The sequence below is a fragment of the Ixodes scapularis genome, unplaced genomic scaffold, assembly GCF_016920785.2.
Source record: "Ixodes scapularis isolate PalLabHiFi unplaced genomic scaffold, ASM1692078v2 PGA_scaffold8__174_contigs__length_109621045, whole genome shotgun sequence".
In the NCBI taxonomy this organism is placed as follows: domain Eukaryota; kingdom Metazoa; phylum Arthropoda; class Arachnida; order Ixodida; family Ixodidae; genus Ixodes; species Ixodes scapularis.
The window spans coordinates 97,974,062-97,999,555 of record NW_024609883.1 but is presented as its reverse complement, the minus strand read 5'-3'; the positions used below and the strand labels follow the sequence as shown (position 1 = coordinate 97,999,555).

At 46.7% G+C, this 25,494-nt stretch overlaps 3 protein-coding genes across 3 annotated transcripts in view; 2 read left to right on the top strand and 1 right to left on the bottom strand.

Moving 5' to 3' along the window:
• Positions 1-11,285: 11,285 nt before the first annotated feature.
• Positions 11,286-25,494, top strand: part of LOC120849309 (ATP-binding cassette sub-family C member 2) — a 57,940-nt gene continuing 43,731 nt past the window's right edge. The window contains exons 1-3 of the mRNA XM_042286915.1: positions 11,286-11,505; positions 12,643-12,777; positions 15,000-15,140. Coding sequence (XP_042142849.1) covers positions 11,350-11,505; positions 12,643-12,777; positions 15,000-15,140 — 432 coding nt within the window. The 5' untranslated portion in view covers positions 11,286-11,349. The remainder of the gene's footprint in view (positions 11,506-12,642; positions 12,778-14,999; positions 15,141-25,494) is intronic.
• LOC121833527 (nuclear apoptosis-inducing factor 1-like) lies at positions 15,618-18,437 on the top strand. Its single transcript, XM_042286914.1, has 6 exons — positions 15,618-16,114; positions 16,621-16,812; positions 16,966-17,010; positions 17,166-17,210; positions 17,724-17,810; positions 18,277-18,437. Exons 1-6 carry the CDS (start codon positions 15,859-15,861, stop codon positions 18,435-18,437), a joined length of 786 nt encoding a protein of 261 aa, XP_042142848.1. The 5' UTR covers positions 15,618-15,858.
• On the bottom strand, positions 18,449-25,027 carry LOC115314382 (putative nuclease HARBI1). Its single transcript, XM_042286913.1, has 5 exons — positions 24,519-25,027; positions 23,725-23,994; positions 22,961-23,108; positions 22,078-22,202; positions 18,449-19,453 (listed from the first exon to the last, which is right to left on the bottom strand). The coding sequence occupies exons 1-5, from the start codon at positions 24,931-24,933 to the stop codon at positions 19,329-19,331; spliced, it is 1,083 nt and encodes a 360-aa protein (XP_042142847.1). The 5' UTR covers positions 24,934-25,027; the 3' UTR covers positions 18,449-19,328.

Below are 25,494 nucleotides of genomic sequence, written 5' to 3'. Positions count from 1 at the left end.
ATAACAGACACAGACTACGTGTCTGTTTGCTCACCATTCATGGAGAAGGGATTTTGCTATCGCAGTGGCTAAAAATTGGACGGCCGCGGCGGCGAAAACTTACGTGGCGGACGTCGAGTGGAGCAACACGGGTGGTGCCAACCTCATTTCACACTCATTTTTTTACATCGTTTTTTTTTTTTTCGCAGCCGAGGTGGAAAAAAAAAGTTGTTTAGTCTTGAGAAAGTCAATGCAGTTATCCTGCCAGGGTTGAACAAATCTTCAATAATAGCGAAACATCCGTCAACTGTGCTTGAGGTAAGTGCTATCTTTTGGATGAGCATCGTACCGGCGTGCGGTCGTGTATCACTACTGCGTGGTGCACGTTCAAGACCCCAGGCTAGCGATTGTACTGCACTGGCTAAATTGCTCATCTACAGCTGGGAGACTCGTCGTCCCTGTGAGGCAGACCAAGTTCTAGGCTGTATAAACACACACACAACCCAATTTTTCCTATCTGAAACCAATTTAGCTCTTGCAACGTCTGAAAAATATTTCCCTGGGCACAGTTTCCATTGAAACACAGAGCTTTCTAAAAAAAAAATAATAATAAAACACTTTTGTCAATAACAAAAAAAAAAAAAAAAATTGAGTCGCTTGTAGCACGGTAGACAGTCTACCGCTAAACAGTACGATTTCATCGGTGTTCGCATCGAAAAAAGAGTGTCCTCAGAGATGAAGCGCATGACGGCCTAGCTCTTCGGCCACGTTGGGTGATCGGTCGGAAGTCAGAAAACAATAAAATTTCCGAATCGCACTCAGTGGCGGAGCGTCCATGCCCTAGAAGGAAATGCGGAGAAACCGAAACTCAAGACGGCCGCCCGTACAGTGTTTCCAGACCACGAAGAGGTTTTGCAACTCGCATCCACGTAGTTCCGTTTTCACGCAGAGGAGTTTGGGTTTTTGTATTGCAGCGTTGAGTCAAGTCATCGGAATAGTTGATACAATCAAACCGACTTTTGGACGTTAAAACATTTCTGTCGGACATTGCAGCAGAGTGACGCAATAAAAATAATACTAATTATAGCTCAATTTCGGAATACAGTTTTATCTAAACTGCTGTTTTATAGCTTATGATATTTGCTAAAAGATTAGTCTCGGAGTAAAAAAAGTGTATAATTTTATTAACTGATTTTAGGGAGTTCGATTGAGTTCTATCCAGTATCCACTTATTTTTGTTTTCCTCACCTGGCAACACTGGGACCCAAGATGGCGCAACGCATGTGGGGCAGGTAGAGAGTTGTGTGCGACGTGGTTGCGGCCTTTGAGTTATTGGATGGTTTTGTTCAAGACAAGGCTCCTGTTTCGAGAACGAGCGGTTCAAATCAACGCCTCCGATTGCAGCGAAAGTAATACCGAATCACTGACCGGTCCCACTTCACAGTTCGTTCATCAAGGGTGAGTATCCACGAAAGCATGGTAGCGCAAGTTCGGGAAGGGGCCACAAAGCACTTTCCGAAGGCTGTGTCTACAGTGCCGCCCGACGGCACTCCAATCGCGCCTACAAGTGCCGTCCGGGAGTCGGACGGCGCGTGTATCACTGGGGAGCTTGTTAACACACACCCCCGCCTGCGTTCACGCCGCTTCGCGGCGACAGTATGCGGCTGCTAATTACAAAGCTATTGACCCATTTGGCCCTGTCGTACACGCCGCTTCGCGGCGTCCAAACCAAGCCCCGCTTTCCCCAATGCACCTCCGGAAACCAAGTACCATGCTATTTCGTTCAGCGAAATTTCGGCGACAACATTCGTTTTTTTCCTGTGTTAATGGTAAAAAAATAAATGTACATATCGCCAAATGCGTCGGCAAAATAAAATGTTCGAGAAAACAAAAACAATAAAGTAAGCCCGCAGTGGGGATCGAACCCGGGATCACGTGCTTATGTGACACATCTTACCAATATGCCACACTCCCCTTTGTAAAAGTCGTTTTGAGAACTCGTTTTATACGAGACTTTCGGACGCCACTTGAACGCGCGAGTGGAGTACCGTCGGATGGCATTTGAACGCTCTGCAAGAGTGCCGTCGGACAGTTTTCTAGACACTACGTTTTCCGAAACCACAGCCGTTCACTCGTTCTGTCTAGTGGGTTTTATCAGGACGGAAGGGATGTAGCGAGCGCTGCCGTGAGCGGCAGACTGGGCGAACTGCGATGAACAGGCAAACTCTAGGAATCGAAAGTATGTGGCATCGCGCGTCGGAGGGGCCAGGATGGGGCTTTGCAGTGTGCGCGACTACAAGGACCGTTGAGATTATTCTTCCGCAGGCATTACATTTCACCGTTCAGTCCCACAGCATAATACAATTCGCAGTAAAGTGAATTTGTGGGCAGTTCTCCTGGTTTTACAAGGGTCAGCAAGTTGCAGAACCGTTGGATTTCGGTCGTTGATCGCGGCGGTGACTGGACCCCCGTCTCACCTCCTCTTCACCTCAGTGAGTGACCTACACAGTGACCGCAATAACAATAAAAGCAAACTGTTTTAATCCAGGTTGTATCTGAGTGCCGTCCGATGGCAGTAAAGTAACACTGGACTGCACTCTGAGCACGCATTCGAGCGCCGTCCAAAGTCTCGATGGGCTGTAGAGGGGACCTGGGTCATCGCGCCCTGAGAAGCGGAGCCTGCCGTATCCGTAGTCTGAAGGAATAGGTTTCACTCGAAGTTTTTTGACCATATCCAAGCACTTAGCAAGTCATCAGGGAAGTGTCGCAATCAGCAATTTAGAAGATGTGACTATGAGCCGCTTGCCGCTGATTTGTTTGTCATAAAGTGCGTCCAAACAAATCCACAAATCGTTTGAGCAACCTCAAAATTCTTCAGGCACTCTCTGCGTTTGATATCACCACACATCGCGACACCAGCTTTGCGCGGGCACTTCCAAGATGAATTGCCGTTGAAATTAGTAGGTAAGCGATTTCAACACGTTATACTATCTGCAAAAAACAGTTCCTAAACCGAAGCAAAGTACCGAAGAAAGGAAGCAGACGACAGATGTCATCGGTCAGCCGCAGTCTCCATTTGGGAATTGGGATGAGTAGCGGCGCAGAGCCCAGCAGTGCCAGCCAGTCCTTCCCTACGAACAAGCGTCAACCACAAGGGATGACGGGTAGTCATGATGGGCGATGAAGTAGACGGCAAAGGGGCTGGCGATAATGGAGGTTGGGTTGCGGGGGCTACGGAGCTAACATCATGATCCCCTGCTACAATTCTATCATACTTGGTAGTAGGCTTCTCCTCCGAAATTTGAGTAACACACCAGTTCAACTTTGAGGGCGTGTGGCGGGTCGCTACAAAACACTCTCGACACCCCGGCCGACCGAAAAAGGCCAGGCTGTGCTAGCGAGTCCATCTATGGAAAGAGGCAAGCTTTGATGTCATGATGCTTTTGGAGAGAAGTAGTTGTAGTTGTAATTAAATTAAATTTTAGGCACTTTACCCACACATGCAGGATATGTTTGGGTCTCCATCGACAGGACAAGTTGCCTGCTTCATGAAGACCTTCCTTGATGATGTGCGACATGGGCAATTGCCGTACGTGTGATCATCGATGCCTCCATCTCCCTGCAAAGGTAACCCATAGACTACAGCAGGTATCGCCTAGTATACAATGCCAGGAATTAATTTAGAGGGAAAGGCCGTTCCCAAGCTCCTTGAGAACCTGCATGGCGATGCCCTAGTAGAGGGGTGGCCAAGCTGCGGCTCTCCGCGTGTTAAAGTGCGGCTCGCCGCTCCCTCCCTTATCCCTCCTCTCTCTCCCCCACCCCCCCCTCTCTCCCGGAGCACTTCCCCAAAAAGAGAAATGAAACGCGTTTTAAATGTGCTACTGCTGCCTTACGCACAATTGGACTGCTTTTCACTCATATAAGATAGACCGAAATTAGTTTGAGTTTCGTTTATTGCTCTAAACAAAAAACCTGCCGCGGCCCCCCCCCCCCCCCCCCCCCCCCCTCCCTCCTCCCTCCCTCTGCGGCTCTTGAAAATTTTGTGATTTTGTTTGCAGCTCTGTGTTATATATCTAGGGTTGAGAGCATGCAACGACCGATCCAGTTGTTGTAGATCAACATGGATTACCCATTCGGTCACGGAAGCACGTCGAATGAGAAGAACAGAAAATAAAAGCAAAGATAGGGTTCACTTAATGAAAGAAGATCAATGATATGTCTCCGCTATAGGGGGATCGAGCCCACAGCCTTTTGATTAGGAGCCCGATGTTCTACCCCTGCACCACTGAATGGCACAACGAACGGCGTTTCATCTGGGTTCTTTCAAGTCACGCAGCTATTGCAGAACATTCATGTGACTCGCGTGGCACTTGCACTCACCAGTCATGCCCGGCGGCCGACGTGCTGTAGTGGCAGGCTTCCTGCCATGCTTTGTCGCGTCTTAGCATGGACTAGCCAGAGTGGCTACAAGTGCGGGCAAGCGCCTTGCGTTTAATTGCGGTTTGGTTGTACGAGAGCTCGAGCAGGAGGGACAGCAGTGAAAGCAACTCGCTTGTAATTGTACCATTACCAGCTAGTTCGTGCTAGGGTAAGACAAAAGGATAATGTTGTCGCACCTTCCCTTCCATTTGGCAGCGGAAAGAAATTTAATGTACCTTGATCCAATGGGTAAATTCGGATGACACATTGTGTGCAGGTGTGTGTCGCGGGAGTGATTAAAAGCTCATGAACCCAGTTACAAGCTTCGCAAGTCTTACTATACTCTGTGTCATCAGAGTTTTCTCATAGGATCAAGGTGCATTTATTTCTTTGTTGTGTCTAGTGCTTAACAGTGTCGCGCAGTCTATGTACAGCATCCTGCGAGCTTTGATTGGGCCTGCGTGGCCGTACTGCCTAGGCGCCAGGCTGTCCTTTCCAGCATGTCATGGGCGTACTTGTTTGCACTTCGCATTGAGCAACTGTGTGCTCAATGCGAACACTGTCGCATTGAGCAACAGTGTTACTGACAGCCAGGCTAGCACTTGACGCTTTGTTCTTAAAATTGAAAGGCTGCCATCGAAACGTTAAACGCAAGACACAGGTCATCGAAACGGTGTGAGCCAGCTTGCAAACAGTCGGAAAGATGGCTGCTCCGGCGTGCTGCACACAGCAGTTTGCGACACATGTTTTGGATGTTGCATACGTCGAATCGTTCGGGTGGCTCTGCCCAGTTCAGGCAGATACGAGGAAAACTGAAATTTTTTTACGTTTAAGCTCTTGTTGGAATACTAAGCTTTTGTAGCGTTCTCCGAAAGACATCAAATACCTTGTGCTCAAATGCCGGAACCATGCATTGCTTTTATAGATAATTATTTTGTTCTCAAGAGTCGTTACTTGCGGCTCCTTTGGGCGAAAACTGCGCTGCGGTTCAATGAGACGAGGGTTGCTGAGAGTCGTAGATTTGTTTGTAATTTCGAAGTGCTTTTTGAGCAAAGATCTAGCTTCAAACACGAACAAAGCCTTCAGTGACAAACTGGGTGAAGCTCGGGAGTGCGTTGTTTATTTGGTGAACAAACCCTTTATTCCGTAATGGGAGCAACCAAAGCTAAGAAAGTCGTGAATGAGCCGGTACAATTTTTTTTCAATCAGCGTTTGACAGTTCTTAAGGTATCGATGTAATCGCAACATGGCTGAAATGATGGTATCCTAACATCGTAAATTAATCGCGTTCGAGCACCGCGTACAAACCACCGATTGCACCACTGGTGTGCTCCCTCGACCTTGCTGTTCACAGGAGGAGAAATGGGAGGAAAGTGTCTCGGGGCTTTTTCCTCCCATTTCTGACCATTTCAAGCATGCAATCATAGATTTATCTCGCCTTTCTTAGTATTTTCTGCCACAGCCACAGACGTGGCGAAATATGTTTGTTTGACGTAAATCTGTATGAGTGACTTTATACGTGGAACCGAAATATGCCGACGCCTTCAGGCTAAACTGTGCTTCTAATGTAGAAAGAAGTGCACAATGAGATTAGCTAGTCATGCAGTGTGCTGGTACGGAGATTGCAGCTATGGATACTGTTTCACAGGAAAATATGTTTTGTTTTGCTGCAGTTTGTGTCATCAGACATTGCAGCACATCATACCTACGACAGACGGTGGTGCCTGCCGTGTGCTGAGAACTTCCAAGGTGACCTGGGCAGTTACCGTACTTGTGAGCATGGGTGCTTCCATAACCTTGCAAAGGTAACCTCTAGACTTGGGCAAGTGTCGCCTCGTATGCAATGCCAAAACTTCCCTTTGCGAGGAAGGTCATAACCAAGCTGCACCAGAGCCTGCCTGGCTACCCCTAGCGTGACATATAGCAGCATCACTATAAGCGGCATTCCGTGTTTCCAGAATTAATCCTTTGTCGATCATAATCTAGAAAACCCGAGACTGATAAAAGCAGGGAAACAATGTCGGAGAAGAAAGACAGGGGAAAAGAATGTAATCCTTTGCGGCATTGGAGGGTGTTTTCTGGAGTTTACCTTTGTGGAAAATTTGATGTTTCTCAGAGCTTGTTTTGATTAAATTCTCAGTTTTTCAGAATAATTTAGATATTAAATTTGCTTGCTGAGTTTCTCGATTTTCAGAAAGTCAAAAGAAACAGAAAAAATAACCAGACACAAGTGTATTAATTAACTTATAGTCTCAATGATTGCGGAAGGAGTTGCCTGTGCCTAGACGAGGTTTCTTGAGCTGAATATGGCGGTGTGACTCTAGATCCTCTACAACTCGCAGTACACCCCAGTTAATACCAACTCTCCCACGACAAAACTTGCAAACCAGGGTTACTTATCCTACCAAGTTTGGCGCAGTATGGCCGTCGGAGCTCTTGCGCCATAAAACCCGTAAACAACAACAACAACAGGGTTACTTATCCAAGTGTCGGTACATTAAGCTATCAGTCTCCTCGATTCGGTCACTGAAAAACTTTGTTTTACCCGCCTTTTTAAAGGCTCCCCGACATACTTGCTACTCGCAGCCGTAGGTGCCACGGGAACGTGCCGCGCTGCATGGCTGTGCGGGGTGAAGTTTGAAATCTAGAAAGTTCCGCCGCCTTCGCTCGTCCCACAAAATCTGCGGGCTAATGGCTTCCTTCATGATAGAAACTGTACCCCTCTTCACGTTACGAAGCCCAAATGGTTTGTTCGAAACTCTTGTTTGGAGCATGGCTAGCACAACGACATCAGAGAACAGAATGGAACATATTTCTTTCGTGCTGCTGAGCTATTGTTGGGGTTCCGCAGGCTTTTGTTTGTTGCCATCGAAATTCTTCTAATCAGTTGGAAACAAGTTCTACTGCCAAAACCCAACCCCTCCCCACCCCGACGTCACAAATACTGATGTCACATAGACAAGGGGAACACGACTACAACATAAACAGAATCACTTCTGGACACTAAGGCGTACATTGCCAAGATTGCAGATGTCAAGCAGAACTAAAAACATTGCCCCGTAATAAGTAAAAATAATAACCAACTAATTAGGGAAGTTATTGAAGCTGAAAAGATTTCGAGGTTAGAAGAAAACTGTCACTAAACCTTGTCCAGATTTATTACAAAAAAGAATTAGATTATCTTGCATCCAGATAAAACCAAAAATAACAAAAAAAAAATCTTATTGTTTAAAAAGACAGGCGCAGGCAGAGAAGAAATAATACAAGACTGAGTTGCAAGTCAGAGCTTCATGAATGTCTTTTCCTTTTGTGTGTGCTTGTGCTTGGTTGCGAATTTTTCGCGCTGTAGAGGAGTATGCAACACCAGCTTGTCCGAGCCTACATATTTTTAATACTGCCAGTAGAAACTTTCACTTTGAAAATATGATGAGGACCGAATTTAAAAATTCAATGTCGCCAAACAATTTTTTGCGGACGTAAGGTTTTGGTTACGAGGTCAGTCATAGCTACTGGTGTGTTCAGCCAATTTTGAGGCAAATTTGTGACCTTGAAAAAAAATTACAGGTATACTGTTACATTCTCCTTAGCCTCCTGAAGATGTAAATCACTGGATTGAGCCCCTACCATATTGTTTTGTCTCATAACTGATGCAGGTATCTTCTTTTTTTCTTCAACTCAGTTCGACGTAGGAGCTGCCAAGGAGTCCTGTCCCTTTCACGTGAGCAGTGGCCAGCACTGGAAGAAGCAATCTTTGGTCTGCTGTAATCCATTCTTTGGGCAAGTGAATAAATTTCTTTGAAGCAGAGACCTGGTGTTTGCACAGCAGCTTCACAGAACAAACAACACAAACACAAATGTTTCTGTGCCCAAAGCCTTCGTAGCTGCTTGAACTTATTGATCTGAGCTTGCACGTTGCAATGTTAAGGCAAGATGCAGATATAGTTAACGTCTCTCTAAAAAAATTGGGGGCACCTTATGCTTGGATGCCTAGCTTGATCAACTTGGAACGTCCAGCCGAATTGAAGCAAGGATCTAGCCGAACTGAAGCATGCAGCCGAATTGAAACTTGTAGCCGAACTGAAGATTTAGCCAAACTGAAGCGTCCAGCCGAATTGAAACTTCTAGCCGAATTGAGGATGTAGCCGAACTGGAACGTCCAGCCGAATTGAAACTTCTAGCCGAATTGAGGCAATAGCCGAATTGAGGCGTCAGCCGGATTGGGACGACACCGGCGAGCAGACGCAGTAGCGGCTTCTGCGTTGCGGAGGGCTTAGTGGAGGAGGAAACGCGGTCTACGAAAGCGGATCAGCGTTGGCTCGTTAGAAGTGCCGAGGCGATAGCAAACTGATTCACGTTCTTCGCGGAGTTTGAATCAAATACACAGACTTACAAACGCGCGCGCAGACACACACACGCACGCACACACGCATGCCGCTGATACATATTCCCAAAGCCTACAATGATTTCCTTTTTTTTTTACATTGTTCTGTTGTTTCTTGAAGCGGTTGGCTCAGTAGACGCGCAAGCGTAAGGACTTCCGCCTTTCTGCTCTAGCCTTTGCAACCTTTGCATTTTTTTTTTTCATTGCTATGCGAAGCACAGATGTTTCGTTCGATTTGGCCTGTATGCTTACTCCTCCTTCGTAAAGTAATTGTAATAATAATTGATAATAATATTAATAACAAAATCAACAACAATCTAGAGGTCGCGATCGTCGAATAGCTCCTAAAATACCTTTTTTTTTTATATTTATGAGTTGTACGGCGGCGAGATGATTTTTGCGCCACAAACAAGGCGCGCTGTATTTGCGAACGAACTAAAGAAATTCAGGCATTTTCAAGCAGTGCATAACATTTTATTCTGTTCGTTGTGGACTTCACTACATTTGAGAAGTTCGAGAAAAGTTCTGCTAGTGCTGATTATTCTTTGCTGATTACGCGATAAAATATCGATTAATTGATTGGTTGACTAATTAGTTGGTGATTGATTAAATATTGTTTTCATTTGTCTATTTTATTATTATTATCTTCTTTTTTTTTAAGGAGGGGAGTTAGGGGAGTTGCCGGTCGTGCGTGAACGCAAATTCAGCTGGCTCGTAATCTAAAATAATAATAATAATAATAATATTTTTAAAAAAAGAATATTAGATCAGTTTTGTTTGACTTCTGAAGAAAAAAAAACTCCCTCTCAAAAGGGTGTCGGGTATCGTTATCGGAGTCATCGGAACGATCTGTATGCCGCCGGTCTCACTGCCCGTCAGACAAACGATACGGTGTTCGGATAGCAGACATGAGGGCAGATATTATCTGCGGCGGACGCGCCTTCAAAGCATACATTTGCTTTGTGAATACGTATTCCAGCATGCGTGCAGACAGCGTTTTGTTTGACCGCGATGTCATGGGATCGTTTACAAGCAAGAACCACGACTCAAACAGTGTCTTTGTATATGAAGCAATGCGAGCGCGGCTATCTCAGAGACAACTTTCTGTTCCCATCTTGAGCGCCGATGAAAGGGGCGGTGCAACGATTTTCGGACTTTGGCCAATTACCTGCGGGAAGTAAATCAGTGCCACCTATAAAACGAAAAACAGAAAACTTTTTCCCCTTTTGCGCGTTCTAGTTTTTATTTAAAAAGAATGAAACAAATCGAAGGTCAAAGTGCCCCATTTCGACTGACGTCTCTGGGCACGCACGCTCCTTGGGGGAGCACCTGTTGTGTTCTCTGTTCAGAGACCCTGTCCAGCCGCCCCTTCTGCTATTGTCGTCTTTTGAAGGATTAGCATCGCCAAAAGTCGCGGCGAGCGATCGACACATAAGACGGTTCGCCACCTCTTTCCACTTGAGCAGAGCGAACGCTGGAGAGAAGGTCGCCTCCTCTCCAGCGTTGGCTCTGCCAAGGGGGAGAGAGGTGGGAGGAGCTTCTACTTTACTCTGTCACCCTGGCTGCAAATCGGCAAATATATATATATTTTTTTTCCATTACGCAGTGGATAAGCAGTTTTTCGGAGGAAGGTAGCGCGTTTTTTTATAGAGTGTTTAAAAAAACGCAGGCCAAATCGCTCCTGCAAAAACTACTTATCGCAACGATAAAAGGCTTGTGGCGTTTTGGTCCTGGGCCAAGGGCCCATTTAAGAAAATTATTAAAGTCCCGGATAATTAACTTGCTAATTATTTTTGCGTAATTAACTTTTTTAATATTGTGTTTAAGGGCATAGTTTGAATTAGAAAATTGCTCAGCATCGTCGAAAACCACTAAATCAACAAATTGCAGAACGATAGAAGGCACGCGAAGCGTTTTACGGCTTTCTGAAAAACCGCACAAATTCCCCGCGTGTTTAAGTTTCGGTTTGTTATCGGAGCGCATCTCTGCCCCGACGGCACCGCGCCCCGTGAAGAGATGGTGCAACCAACCTTTGCTGCGCTGTCATCGCGCGACGCAGCAGAGTCTGGTTGCACTCTCTCTTCACGCGGCGCGGTGCTGCCGGGGCCGAGATGCGCTCCGATAACAAACCGAAACTTACAAACCCGTCGAATTTGTGTGGTTTTCAGAAAGCCGTAAAATACTTCGCGTGCCTTCTATCGTTCTGCAATTTGTTGGTTTAGTGGTTTTCGATGATGCTGAACAATTTTTTATTTTAAACCATGCCCTTAAACACAATATTGAAAAAGTTAATTAGGCAAAAATAATTAACAAGTTAATTATCCCGGACTTTAATCATTTTCTTAAATGGGCCACTGGCCTAGGACCACAACGCCACAAGCCTTTTTTCGTTGCGATGAGTAGTTTTCGCAGGAGTGATTTGGCCTGCGTTCTCTGAAACACACTGTATATATAAAAAAAATACAAACTGCCGAAGCTGCTCGTGCGCCTCCTTCTCTCTTCGGAAATGCCAAGAGAAGTTGTCCCCGAGTACTACACAGAAGCCCGCGCATTCGACCCCCCGTTCTTGCATGCAGGCGAGCATCCAGTATGCCCTGGTGTCCGAGGTCCTCAAGTGGTTCGTCTTGGCCTCCGTCCTGGCTCTCGGATACGCCGAGGGTCGGCCCAGGAAGGGCCGCTCCTTCACCAAGACTCCTTGCTGGACGCTCCTCGACATCGGGAACGTGGTACCTTCGCTTCACTCACGGCTTTCTCCGCGGCAATCGCACACGTCACAGGTGGCCCCATGCTGTCTCCGTTTGCAAGTACGGCCTCAGGGCGCCTGACATCTTGCTCAGATGGTGTGCGCTTGGGCGCGGCCATAATCCGATTACGACGCCTTAGCAAGGCTTCGTAATCGAATGATGATGCGCCCAAGTTAACCGAGCAAGATGGCGGCGCCGTGAGGCCGTACGAAAGGTACGAAACCATGTATTTGGCGGCGCCACCTCGCGGGCAGCCTCCTGTGACAGAGTTGGGTTGTTAGCAACGTTATTAGATTGGTTTTAGGATGCGAGATAGACGACGCGCTATGTCAAAGCACGGAGTGGATATATGTTAGTTCGCATCTATGCCAATGAAAAACGCTTTATTTAAATTAAAAAAAAAAAAAAAAAAAAAAAAAAAACAACGTGTATGACGTTTTTGGGGGTGAGCTTTCTGATGAATACACCTAAGCATTTCTTATGAGTTGTGAATGCGAAAGCATGCAACCCGCTAGTCCCAGGGGCCTTAGCTCGCCCGCTCCCTTTGTCGTCTGCTCGTCCGCTCCCTTTGTCGTCTGCTGCGTACAAGCGCGCGCGCGCTTCGGGATCTCGGAGGGCATGGTGCAGCGGCCAATGGGAGCCCCGTCGACGCGCGCCAGCCAAGGAAACCGAAGGCGAATCGCTCCAATTGGGATTTCGGAAACTAGGAGTCGTTTTCGCGCTTCAAACTGATGACCTCAGCTCGCACCTCAACAAGAATCAGCGCCTCTGATTCTTGTTGTTTTTCGTATCTCTAAAAACTGCTTTTAAAAAGAAAAAAAGAAGTTTTGAAGACATTTAGGCACGTTTTATGAGTTGTGATTGTGAATGCGAAAGCGTGAATGTCGTTCTTGCGCTCCCTTAGTTTGTCTGCGGCGTGCTGGCGTAAACAGCCACGTTTCGCTACTGCCAAGGTAACGAAGCGCACATCGAAACATGCGTATTGTAGCATAAATATTGGGCGAACATTTTTTTTCGACTGATATTTATTTTGAAGGGGGGGGGGGGGGGGGCGGCATCAAGGGGCTTTTTATCTTTATTTTTATTTTAAAGATCTTCGTTTAATTCTCACGCCCGCAGATCCTAGTGCTGGCAGCGGCCGCGCTTGCTGCCTTCAAGGGCTACATCCTGACCTGGATGCACTGGTCCCATCCACACGACGACGTGCACATTCTACGAGAGGGACTGGCCAGCATCTCAGTCGCCGTGTCGCTCGTGAGTCTGCGGCCAGGGGCCGATAGTCCGAAACTTTTTACTTTGTTTTGCGTCCCGTGCAACGGGCCTCTGCGGCCCGTTTGGCCGAGTCAAAATTTGGACGCAGCCACCTAAATTCACAGTTTGCTCAATTTTCATGTCCCTCTATTATTTCCTGGTGCAAGTAAACAACCGCCGCAACTTGCATGGATGCGCGTTTGAAAACAGGAATCGGAGGCGCGTGAAGGGAGCCAGACTTGCGCGTCTGTTTTCCACGTGCCGCCGCGCCGCTGTTCGCCGAGGTCAATCACGTGAAGAGCAAATAATCCTGCGCCGCGCAGGAAAGGCACCGCTACAATCGCTTTCCTTCCCGGTTTTGAACAAAAAACAAGAAAAAAAAAAAAAAAAGGGGGCGGCATTGCGCGCGCCGCGGCGGCGCACGTGGTGCCGCTATTCGCCGAATTCAGTCACCGTGCAAGAAAGCCGGCGCTACGCGCACCCGCCGAGGATGATCGCGCACAGGGTGTTCACCCCCCCCCCCCCCCCTTTTCCAAAAAAAAAAAAAAAAAAACATATCTATATATATATATATATTCTTTTCCTTTGCAAAAATAATTTACGCTTTGCCGAACGCTGGTTCTCCACCCGAAGGAAGCGCTATAAAGGTCCGAATAAGGTGCTAAAGGTTCAGCAGGAAGAACCGATATTTTATTCAAAAGTTATAAATGATTTTCTGAAAATTTCAATGGAAAAATGGGGCCCATATTTGTCCGTTTTCGGTTTCTGGCGCCATAGAGCTCCATGTAATCGAGACAATTCCGTCGGTCACCATTTTCCTTTGAAATATTCGGAAAATCAGTTATAACTTTTGAATAAAATATCTGTGAAAAAAACCCTGTAAATTTTTTTTCGGGGGCACCCTGCTCCGTGTCACAAGTTGCTTGCAGTACAGTCGAAGGCAACGCCAGACGAGGGGGAGAAGGGGAAAGCGCTAGGAAGGCTGGGGAGGAGGAGAGAAACCTCATCTCCTCTCTAACGTTCCTAGTGCTCTCCCCTTTTCCACTCGCGCTCCATTGTCTGATCTCCCGTTTCGCCTTCCTAGTGCTACTATGCTAGTGCCGATGCTTTCGGAGCATATTTAATTAGCTGGGATGGCACGTAGCGTCTGTTGCCGCGTGAGTGTGGCTAGGTGGCGCAAGTTACCGACCGTTCTGAAGGTATTCACGATATTCATTCGTGTATCTATCCAATGATGATTGGCGAGCTGAGCGAGCGCGCAAGTCAAGCTGGTGAAGTTATCTCCGAACGCGTTTTTTTCGAAAAAATACCTTTTGGAGCCGTGTACCAAGGTGCGTGCGCGTTTCGAAGTTCGTGCTGAGGAGCGGAGGTCTAGGATAGAACTTTCCCCTTTAAATAAGTGCAAAAAAAGAAAAAAATACTTTCGGAATTAACACTAATTTAGGATAGGGAACCCGAGCGGTCCAGAATCGCTCCAAAGGTACGCGATTTTGGGTGGTGTGTGCACGGTTTCCGGTGCGCGTGGTCTCAGAAGGGTGGCTGTTGCGCCACGCGCAAAGCGAACGCCCTGCCGGGCGAAGTTCGTCGGTTCTTCGCCGCGTATGGGCTCCATGGAGTCCAGCCTTTAGGCTACGGGTTCGCCAGACCAATCAGCGGCTTTCCTTGCATCACCTGACCCCGCACTGCCAGCTTAGGGGTGATGGATCAGCACCGGCGCGCGCTTTTGTAAGGGAAATTTGTCGAGGGACGACCGGAATAGCGTGCACGTGGAACAGATCTGCTGCGTGTCTAAAGCGTCCTTCCGTGTGAAAATGCCCAAACTTCCAGCGCTACCAAGTTTGTTTTTCCTGGTTTGACAGCCCTCTCTCTCATCTCACATAAAATTATGTGCCTGATGCCTGCCGAGTCCTCTTGTACTTGGTTGAAGTTGTTACACGAGTTTCTTGGATGTTGAGAATTCGGGGCCCCATGAATGCTCACAAAAAGTGCTCACCATCTAGTATCCGAGTCCATCAGTGCTTGGGCATGCACTCTCTGATTATGTTTTGGAAACGAGGGCTGCGTCTGCGTTCAGTGTGAACTCTGCTCAGTCTGTATCGAGAACGAGTGCAGCGTCGGCGTTTGGCGAGGTCCCAAGAAATGGCAACCGCCACTTTAACGGTGTCTTGGAAAGGGTCTATTAAGTTGATCTAGGGGTCGGCTCTACTAATTATTTTTCTATGCAGGTGATTATAGCAGTCATTACGATTTTACGAATCGAGTTGGTGCTCGGGCCTTCTGGCTTCATCTGCTCCCTGCTTGGCCTCCTGGTGACTGCGACATTCACGGATGTGTTCCAGCTTGCAAGGCTGCTCTGGAACGCGAAGGTAACGGGAAGCCATATTAATTTCTGTAATTGCACTAATATAAAAAATGCTGAAAAAAAATATATATGTATATAGTTTTTTTTTTTTTAATTATTTAACAAAATAATCTATTGCTGAACACTTGTTGTCCACCCAAATTTTGCGCTAGTGATTCAAACCAGCTGCCAATGTTTCAGAACTAACCGTTACCTTGTTAAAAAGTTATAATGCCAGCTTCAGATGGGGCAACTTTCTCGGGAATTTTGGGATTGCTGGTGGATTGTTCCCTAGCATTGCCTAGATCGTAACAAATTGCTGAGATCGAATCTGGCTTGAAACAAGCGAGCAGCTCGGAGCAATTCGGAGACGTTTGAAGCGGCAGCAGTTAATCAGGGACGCTATACTGGCGATACTCCGTGCCGGTGATGATGACAACTAAAAACTTGAGGCCGGATTCTCAAAAAACATCTTATCTTACGAAATCTTAGCCAAGAAGTTCGTAACTTAAGAAGTTCGTAAGATCAGCCGAAATCGGTATGCTCGAAAGGCTTCTTAGCGTGTTCTTAGCTGCGAACTAGGGAACGACCAGGGAACGACAGAAGGCGCGAGAGGAGCGAGAGAAAGAGAAGCTTCCGGTGTCTCGTAACCGACGAGAACAAGCGAGAGGGGTGTGTTGCTATGGCGATTCTGACGACAATAACACTTTTGGTTTGATAGTACCACGTGTAGTTGAGATCTGATGGCGTCTCCACCACCCGTCAAAAAGAGCCGAAAGGCCAATTTTTCGGACAACGAGCTGTCGGCTCTGGTAGACGGATACGAGCAGCGCAAAGTGGCGATTGAGGGAAAAGGGAACACCGCGCATGGCTCGATTGCCAAGCAGCGGGCTTGGGAACAAATTACTCGCGATGTGTTCGCAGTTTCCGGCATCCGAAGGGAAGTGGCCGACATAAAAAAGAAATGGGCCGATGTCAAGAGCATCAACAAGAAGCGGGGTAAGTCAATCCTCAAGTTTTGGAGTTCGCGAACTTAAATGATACGATATGCTTTGTACTAATGTAAGAGGCAAAATGTTCGGCGCTAGCGCTGAGTCAACGCACGAGCACATTTTACTCCTTCACAATAGTGCTTTTAATAATGTTGTTGACATTAGACGCGCTAGCGGAGATGACTTAGCTAGATGCATCATTCTTTTGAGAACATTTGTTTTATGCTGTCATACACTGTGGAAGGTTCCCGCCTTCTGTTAGCTACGAGGGAGGTTTTAGCAAGCGTGTAGTGACAACTAACAGTGTTAAACCAGTTCAATTTTGCTCGAGATATTAGCTGGTGTCCGACACAGAAAAATGTCGCGAAGTTTGAGGTCATCCTTATGCACGTTCGAAAGGCATACCTGTTGCCCAAAAGCCTTGGCTAGGCAATGAAAACCGGTGATCGAGCAGTCGCGCTTACAGCAGCCTCCTTTGTCTGCTACGTTATTTAATACTGACACAATACGCAGGTGCAGCCGTGAAAAAAAGTCAGTGTGCCACTGGAGGCGGCGTAGGCGACGAGCCCCTCAACGAGATGGAGGAGAGAATCGTGGGGCTGCTCAACGTGGAGTCGGTGGAGGGCATTCCAGGCGCCTTTGACATTGGCGTTGCCCCAATTCAAGAGGTGTTTGTGGGTGTGCCCTTCTCCCTGCCACTCTCGGGTAGGTTTGCACAAGCCTGGATTAAACACTACCTTTCTTCATTAATGGTTGGCCCAGAATTATGTAGTTAAAACATTATTAGCAGCCTACCATGTGCGTGTCGCGTTTGTTGCTTTTCTTGGTCAAACTAATTTTTAAATACAAATTTTCAAGGTACTCCTGCCAGGCCGAGCTCAGCAAGGCCAGTTCCCTCAGCTGGTGAGTTAGCAAGGGTTCTACTTCCATTGCAAAATATAAAATAATAGTGCCGTCCAAGCAAACTACCAGTTAATTTGTATGTACCCGCCTAGTATGTACCTGTCACGTTTGTTGCTTTTGTTGGTCAAACTAATCTTTAAATACAAATTTTTAAGGTACTCCTGCCAGGCCGAGCTCAGCAAGGCCAGTTCCCTCACTTGGTGAGTTAATAATGTGGGCTGATTAGTTGCATGGTTAATGTTCCTCTTCATTACTGCTCTTCAAACAATCCCCGTAACCTCCAGTTTTGAATTATCAATCGGGTAGCTGATTATCCAAGTGATTTGGACTGGGACCCACATTGTATGGACAAGCAGTATGTTACTGTCTTCCCAAACACTGTTTGCTGGATCCGTACAGTGCATTTCTGGATCTTGTTTAAGGCACCACCATAACGGCAGGCAGGTCCACGGTTTTTACCATAGAAATCATAACATTACTTATAATGATTATAATTACATTACCTAATCACAACCTTTTCGGTCATTCAACCTGGTTGGTAGTCAACGAATACGGTGGCCGCCAGGTGCAGGTGTTGCTGGTTGAGCAATCAAGCTTAGTTGGTACAACTTCCTGCAATCTCTCAGTCCTGTGTTAGCATTTTTTCCATGCAGAGCCTGTATTTCCTAACAGCAAATATTTCGGTACTCAAGGCTGTTGGCTTTTCTATTTAGATAGCCAAGAAGCGAGCACAAGTGGCCAACCAGAAGTGGATGATATGTTGGCCCACTCTTCGGGAAATCCAAAGTCACGCCAAGAAAGTGAGTAGCAATCCTAAATGCTGCTAGATGCAGACCACACCATGCAGCAATACGAACATAACACTTAATGCAGAACCAAAATAGATATGTTGCAGCATCTGATCAAAACAAGCGTTCAAGTCCATAAAAAAAAAAAAAATCTCCACTGTCAAAAGGAACAGAGTAGAAATTTGTGCTGCTTATAACTATTAAGGTGCAAGTTCTCTCATTAGCAACTTGTGATGATGATTCGTGCATGCTTCCTGTAGTTAGATATGGCCTGCATAGTTAATGCAATAAATGCAGGCAAGCTGGATAATAAGAACCAATAAATATTCCCTGAAGGGGACAAGGGACAAACACAAATCTCCAACAGCAGCTATGTGATTTGTGCGTGGCGCTGGTTTCATAGCTATATAATGGAAATGTGACAATGCAGTGGTGTGACCGCTTTGAACCGTGCAAACATCTTTTCCGTCGTCTGCAGGGATCAAGGAAGACCCCACACAAAAGATCATCGAGGGTCAACAGGCTATCACAGCCCGCTTGGATAGGCTTGTGGAGCTGCACGAGCAGATGGTGGCTCTAAAAGCTTACAAACTTAATGTATGTTTTCAAAATGGAAAAATTGTTCCAAAATATGAATAAAAGGGCACTTGTATAGAACAGCAATACATTGTTTCTTTATTACACAAAGTTTCTGGTGTCACCGCTGATCTCTACAATGATTTTCTGGATCGCTTCTCCCTCCTTGTAGCGCAGGTGAATCCACCGGAAGTTCTCAATCGGCCGTCTTATGCCATGCAAAAGTCAGCCGAGCGTAGTGCCGTGAAGACTAGTACATCCATGGAAAAACCCATTTTGAGCTTCATCACCGTCATGATTGAAAAGTTTCATGATGTTCTTGGAAACTAGCCACTGCATTTCCAGTGGCTAGTTTCCAAGAATTGCTAATAAATTATAGGCTGCACAAACATGCTTTCTCGATGAGCCTCCACAACTGCGTGCATGTCCCGGCAGCAGCCATCTGCCATCTCGCCCATCTGCCGAGTTGAACGTTGTTGGCAGTGTACCGTATCTGCGGCAGCCTAAAGGCATTGCGACAGGTAAACTTATTTGAATATGCTATTCGTCGTAATTTACCTTCACGTATTGCAGTGTCACCGAATCCAATTATTTTGCACCGCAACCGTGGCAGGTTCGACAAAGCGTTGGTGCAGCAGACGACAGAGCCAGCACAAAGGGGAGGGATAAGAATGGGGAAGCCGTTGGCTCGTCGCTCACCCGACTCAACTGCTCAAAAGTTGTTGCCGTGGTAACCTGCGCCTGCTCGCGTATGCCACATGGTCACGTGGTAGCGGGAGGAGTGGCATACCAAAAACTCCCATTATTTCTCGCACGCGCGGGCTTTTTGAAAAGGGTCTATTGAGAACTTCCAGTGGCTTCACCCCCGAAGTGGTGATGCGTGATCCAGAAAATCGTCGGAGATCAGTGGGTGTCATCTACACCCAGTGATCGCTTTTGTGCTTTCATAAGCTTTCACTTGAATACTTCGTTAACAAGGTTTCTCCTTACAACAATGCCAGCAGGCGTGTCCCTGGCGGTGCTCGGCCTGTCTTCTTCGTCTTCTTCCTCCTCCTCCTCCTCCTCATCGGATTCCACAACTGTAAAAAAAAAGTGAATTTGATGTTGGTGCTTATACGGCGTAAGTTTGATCTGCCATTGAAGGGCAACACTGGCTTACGCTATAGATCCAGCAATTTAGTCAGTTTAGTAAAACTGCTTGCATGGCATCTTCAGCGTGCACCACGCAGTAGTGATACATGACCACACCCCAGTACGAGCCGCAACCACAACGAAAGGGGTGGGTATTTGAGCCAAGATTTCTGTGTTCTGCTGCACAAGCTTTCGCTCCACATGCTACGAGCTGGTGTGCACTTAGCCCAATCGGCCCCCAATCATTCACCACCCGCTACTGTTCAGAAAGTCGTAATTTGCACAGCAGCAAAAGGACATCTCAAGATTTGCAAGCATGATTATAATACAACAGTAACTGAATAATAACTGCAGAAAACACATTCTGAAAACAGTCCTAATAAATTATAGGCTTCACAAATTTGTCCAAAGGCTCGAATTAGAGTACACGTGCTGCATTAGCTACTGTTGCTTAATGTGCTGGCTGAGCTCCCCTGGCAGACTTTCCGTCAACATGCCATGAATGGTATTCTATATTCTGCTTCACCCGATCCTCTTATGAGAGGAACTCACAATCTCAATGTATAGATGCTTCAATTTCAGAAGAAAGGCAGGCGACTAAAACAGCCGCTTCCACTTGCTAGCTTCAATGGCTCAACAACAACATTGTACCCACCAACAGAAAGGGCAGGTTTACCTCATAAACCAATTCATGTTTACAAACAAACCGGAGCGCCCCTAGCAGACGCCACCGACGCAACACTTGCGCGATGGAGTGTGGCCAAGAAGCTCACCGTCACCCATAAACAAACCATTGAAATGCAATGTTGTCGACGTCGGTGTGAGTCCCCCAGCCCTTTTTCGCGTTCGAATTGTTGATTCTATGTCCTCCTGGCGATGTCTGACTGCTTGAGCGGCCTCAGAGAAATCACCGAGGCTCGTTACACCGTAAAACGTTGCGTGAATAATATGACATGCGGCGATTCATTCTGCGCAGACGCCACAGAATGTACGCCAAGGCCTGATTCGCATGATGAGATTTCACTCGCAATTTTCAGTCACGACGTCGCTCGGGCTGCAAAAGTGTGAACCGTAGCTGAGATGGTCGACATCGATACTGAAAATCGCAAGCAGAATCGGACCAAGTGAATCAGGCGTTAACAAGTCGGTGATGGCCACTGGTAACAATTAATATCTCCTTGTATCTACTGTTTGCATCAAGACTGCTTACCAACCTCCAAACTCGAGTCTTTTGAGGTCTGCACTTACTTCTTATCGCAAGTACCGGACTAATATTTGGTCTACGAGCCGGTGTAGTCTAAAAGAGCAGAAGACAAGCAGAATCGTTTGAAAGAGCAGACGACAATTCGAACGATTAGGCGGCCATTTGAACTTGAAGACGCACTGAACGTAGTTTGCAGGTGGTCCGTACAACATGACGGTTTTCAGGCGTTCATGTTGGAACAAAACAAATAAATCTGATGACCACAAGTATTCGTGAATTCAACCCAAATTGCTACCCGCCCAAGCAATCGTGGTCCGACGGCATCTGGTTTTCCCTTTTCACGGCACATTTCCACGTTCTCGGACGAACCGAGTACATGAAAACTGACCTTTAAACCTTTCTCAACCCTTTTGGTACAACCCCAGTCGCGGCATTTTGATGAGAAGGCAGGTTTTTTTTTGTCTGGTTCCTTTCAAAACAATGCAGGAATACACGTCTGACATGGGGACTTCCGCCCACAGCTTCAGACCGGAAGTGCGCCTGGCGCGCCACCACCACGCCGTGACGTAACAGAGATGAGTTTGCGTATACTAGATCAGGCTCACAATTTAAGAATAATGACTGTTCCATCAGGCTGCACAGACTATTCAAAGAGTTCCAGCTAACAGAAGTATCTCGCAGGCCTACGAGTGTAAAAGCCGGGCTCATTTAGTCGTCTGTACACTGTATGTTTGAAAAATGTGGCCCCATGGCAGCTGAAACGTCCACTGCAAAGTATCTTGCTGGCCTCCGCCTGTGCGGTCTGGCAGCTAGTGACGAAATATGGTCTTGTTCCAACATTGTAATTCACGGACATCCTCTGCAGAGGCATTGAGAATCATTTTCATCCCACTGGAACTGCCCCCAAAGTCTAGAAAATACATTGCTATCCGAGTTCGGCGAGTCTCCAGATGACTGACAATTTTGTCCTGGAAAACATCACTCATATGGGTTAAATGAGCCTTATCCATTTCATATAGAGCAGTGTCAGTTTTGCAAAAAAGCACAGCGTACGCACTACTCCGCAGCTACGGCCGTTTCTTTGGTAACCTGTTAAGCGTCACGTAACAAATCTTATAACGTGGCACTTAATGGGTTACTAAACCTAAAACTATTCTGCCAGTGGAGAGCTTCTAAAAGAGATTATAGTCAAAGCTGTAGTCGGCTCAGCTTAGCTGCCCCTCTGCAATCCTGTGACAAGAAAAGTGGGCGAACCTTCTGCAGAACCCAAGTCCAGAGTTACAGCAAACAATGCTTTCACCAGCCTCATTCATGTGATATGACCAGGTGATTAATGCATAAACTCTTCAGAGAACATGTCTTTCTTACCTGGTGGATCTGTGAGGGAGACATGGTGCCGGATGCAGTAATTGTGGAGGACCACACACGCCACGATAATACGGCAGCACACGCTTGGGGTGTACTGTAGGACCCCTCCGGACCTGTCGAGACACCTGAAGCAGTGGCGTAGTAAGGAATTTTGTTAATTCAGTATTTACTGTTAGTGATGACTATATGAAGTTTATGCAGCCCCCAGAACCCTTTTGCACTCCTGTCTATTTACTGCTCCTCGAAGTCCCTGCTTTTATATGCGTTCCCCCCATTGCCTGCATTTCCGATTTGACTATACCGTAGTTCATACTTTGTGTGATCCCACTTTCAGCGTATATGTTGTGCTGAGGTGCAATCCAAAGGCACCAAAGTAAAGAACAGGTCAGGCTCAGTCATTATGCAACTTTCACTGAACTATCAGACGAAGAGGAGCAATCATAAGTATGGCTGTCTAACATGCTGAAGCAACACTATATGTTCTCGGATTCCAGCTAGTACTGCACGATGCTGGAAACCAAACTTCTCTTCCAAGATAGCCTTTATGGGGAGTCTGCTACAGCCAGGCACATAGCCAGGCGGGTAAAGGAGGGGAAAGGGGAGGTGCCAGCAAAACTGGAGGACTTTGAAGAGGACCCAGATCAGGCTACCTGGGCCTTCTCCCTGGATATGTGCCTAGCTCCAACTAGTTTTTTGGTCTCCAAGTGGGAACAGTGTTAACTGCACCCTTTTAGCATGAGGGTAGAGAAATAAAATAGGGAGAAAAAAAAAAAAGAACTGTTTTTGTTTTACGCCGCACATGCAGAAAGGAGAGAAGGTAGTTCTGAGGAAATTTCAGAACAAGTTTTAACTCCCAAACTAAGACTCTGCTGACGCTACTGACCGGAAGCGGGACTTCAATATCCCGAATGTCCTCTCTATAACTTGACGCGTCTTGGTGAGGCACATGTTGTAGGCTTCTTCGCCCTCTTCCTCCTTCGGCTTGCGAAATGGCGTCATCAGCCATGGCTGCAGGGGGTAGCCTGCATCCCCTAAAATATTAAAAATAATATGAGATATCACGTAAAACCATGCATAAGTAATACAATAGATATGACTGCTTGGGGTTTGGGCTTGCAAACAAAGCGCTCCAGCAATACCTGAATTGGTAACCAAAGGGTTGCAAGTTCGTCTCCCAAGCTCTGCCGGTTTCGACATGAAAGGGCATTCTGTTTGCGTGGATTTGTAGATCACTACTACGAGGGGCACCCTACAACTTCCAGGACGGCAGACCTGCAGCGCTCGCCCGAAATTCCCCACTACAGCTGTAGTACATTTCCAGACTTGAACACATGGAAGCTCACTACAGTAGATAACGAGAAGAGATTCATGGAAGAAAGCTGCATCGGTTTAAGCTTAATTCCTTCCTAACTTGTTAGTGGACACGCAAGTAGCACAAAGGAAATGACTGGCTCCCTTTGTCCTGGTTTAACTTATTATATATTTAACTAATAATTATCTAGGAGTTACACTAAAATGTGCAAGCTGGCTCAAACCTTTGCCAAGATCCAAATGCAAAAAAGGCTGGATACCAAGAGGCTACGAAGCATATGGTCGTTCAGCCTGTCAACTATTAAATATATGAAATCCAAATTAAAATATACCTACCCAGCAACCAGCCATCGGGCATGACCCCAGCCTCGAACTTCTCCGACAAGTCGCAGTTGCGCCACATAAAACTGTCATGCGTGCTCCCCGGCCACTTCACTGTGAGCTGTGTGATTTCGTTCGACGCATTGCAGACTGCTTGCACATTCAGGGAGTCGTATCCTTTCCTGTTTCGGTAGATGTTTTGGTCCTTCTTCGCAATCTTGAGGGCGATGTGCGTGCCGTCGATGCACCCCAGCACCTTGGGGAATCCATTGATTTCCGCAAAGCCTACAGATTAAAACAACGAAGTGTTCAACATTCTGTGAAGCAGTGGACATCTTGGATATTTTATTTACCACATTACAATATATACAAAAATTGGTCTATCAAAGAGATGACCTCTAAATACTCATTCATACCTCAATTAAAGCACTATCGCACCCATTTAAACACTATTACCAAAAAAAAAAAGAAGGGTTTTGGGGGGGGGGGGGGGGGGGGGGGGGGGGGCAAAGAGTGCTTTTGTTAGTTGTCATGGGCATTGCATGAACAATGCATTGCTGACTGAGAGTCTCGGCGACCATTCCACACAATGCCGTTGCTCACGTCAATCTATACAACTTCGTTCGCGTCAATGAAAGTTACACTCATTAGGGTCATGCGGGATGCACTCACTTGATCGAATGACGTTTTAGCGAACGCTCACGTTCCCCCCGATTAAAGCTGATCAGGCTGAGTAAACGCGCTAACAATTCGCACTGAAATAAAATAACAGGGGTAACTAACGAGCACGACATTGGGAAAACACTTACCGCGTGCAGTACGCATTGCTGCCTGCGGGGTCACGGGGAACTTGATCCCTTTTTCAGCAAAGTTGCAGAGCGCGCTGCTCACCGAGTTTATAATGCGCGAAGCACTCGTCTGGCTCATATTCCCCACGTCGCCCACGACCGACTGAAAACTGCCGCTCGCATAGAAGCGAAGCGCCAGTAGTACTTGGGCGTCCACGGGGAGCGCACAGTTCCGAGCCGTCGGACGGCGGAGCGCAGGTGCGAGCGCCTCGCAGAGTCTCTCCATGGCAGGCCTCGGGAGACGGTAGTACCTCGCCAGATGGTTATCGGCGATGGTGTCGAGTGTCCGAGGAGTGCGGAACACACGTTGCTGCCGTAGATTCCGCTCCGCGTCGCGCTGCTGCTGAAGTAGGTAGACGACGTACGCGGCAGCCATTTTGGTTGAAAGTCGCCAAAATGTTCGTAAGATCGATCGGACCCCTGTCGTAGGATTTCGTCTTAACTTACGCAAAACTTACGAACATTTTGCTTCGGGAATACTCAAAAGTTCGTAACTTTGTCGTAAGATAAATTTACGAACTTTTTTGTCGTAAGAAAGTTTCGGGAATCTGGCCTTTGGTTCTGGTTTGAAATTGATCTTTTTTTGGAAATAAACCGTTTCAGAAAGATGAGTAAGCATTTTCAACGCCATTTAAATGTATAAAAACATGTTTATAGCCCGTAACTGTGTGTCTAAATAGTGCGAGAAAAATAAAATGTAATATTGGTGGCTGTGTGGGAACACGGGCAGCTTGTGTTGCTGGTGTTGTGATGTCAAGTTGCTAGGAGAAATTGCCTTATCTGAAGTGGGCCTAAAAGATTTTCTGAAATTTTAATGGGAAAATGGCAAATGGACGGCACCCTTGAATATGTGGAGCTGAGTGGTGCCAGTTACCAAGAACAGGCTCAGCCCCTTTGAAATTTGTGGAAAATCACTTGCAACTTTCGAATGAGGTTT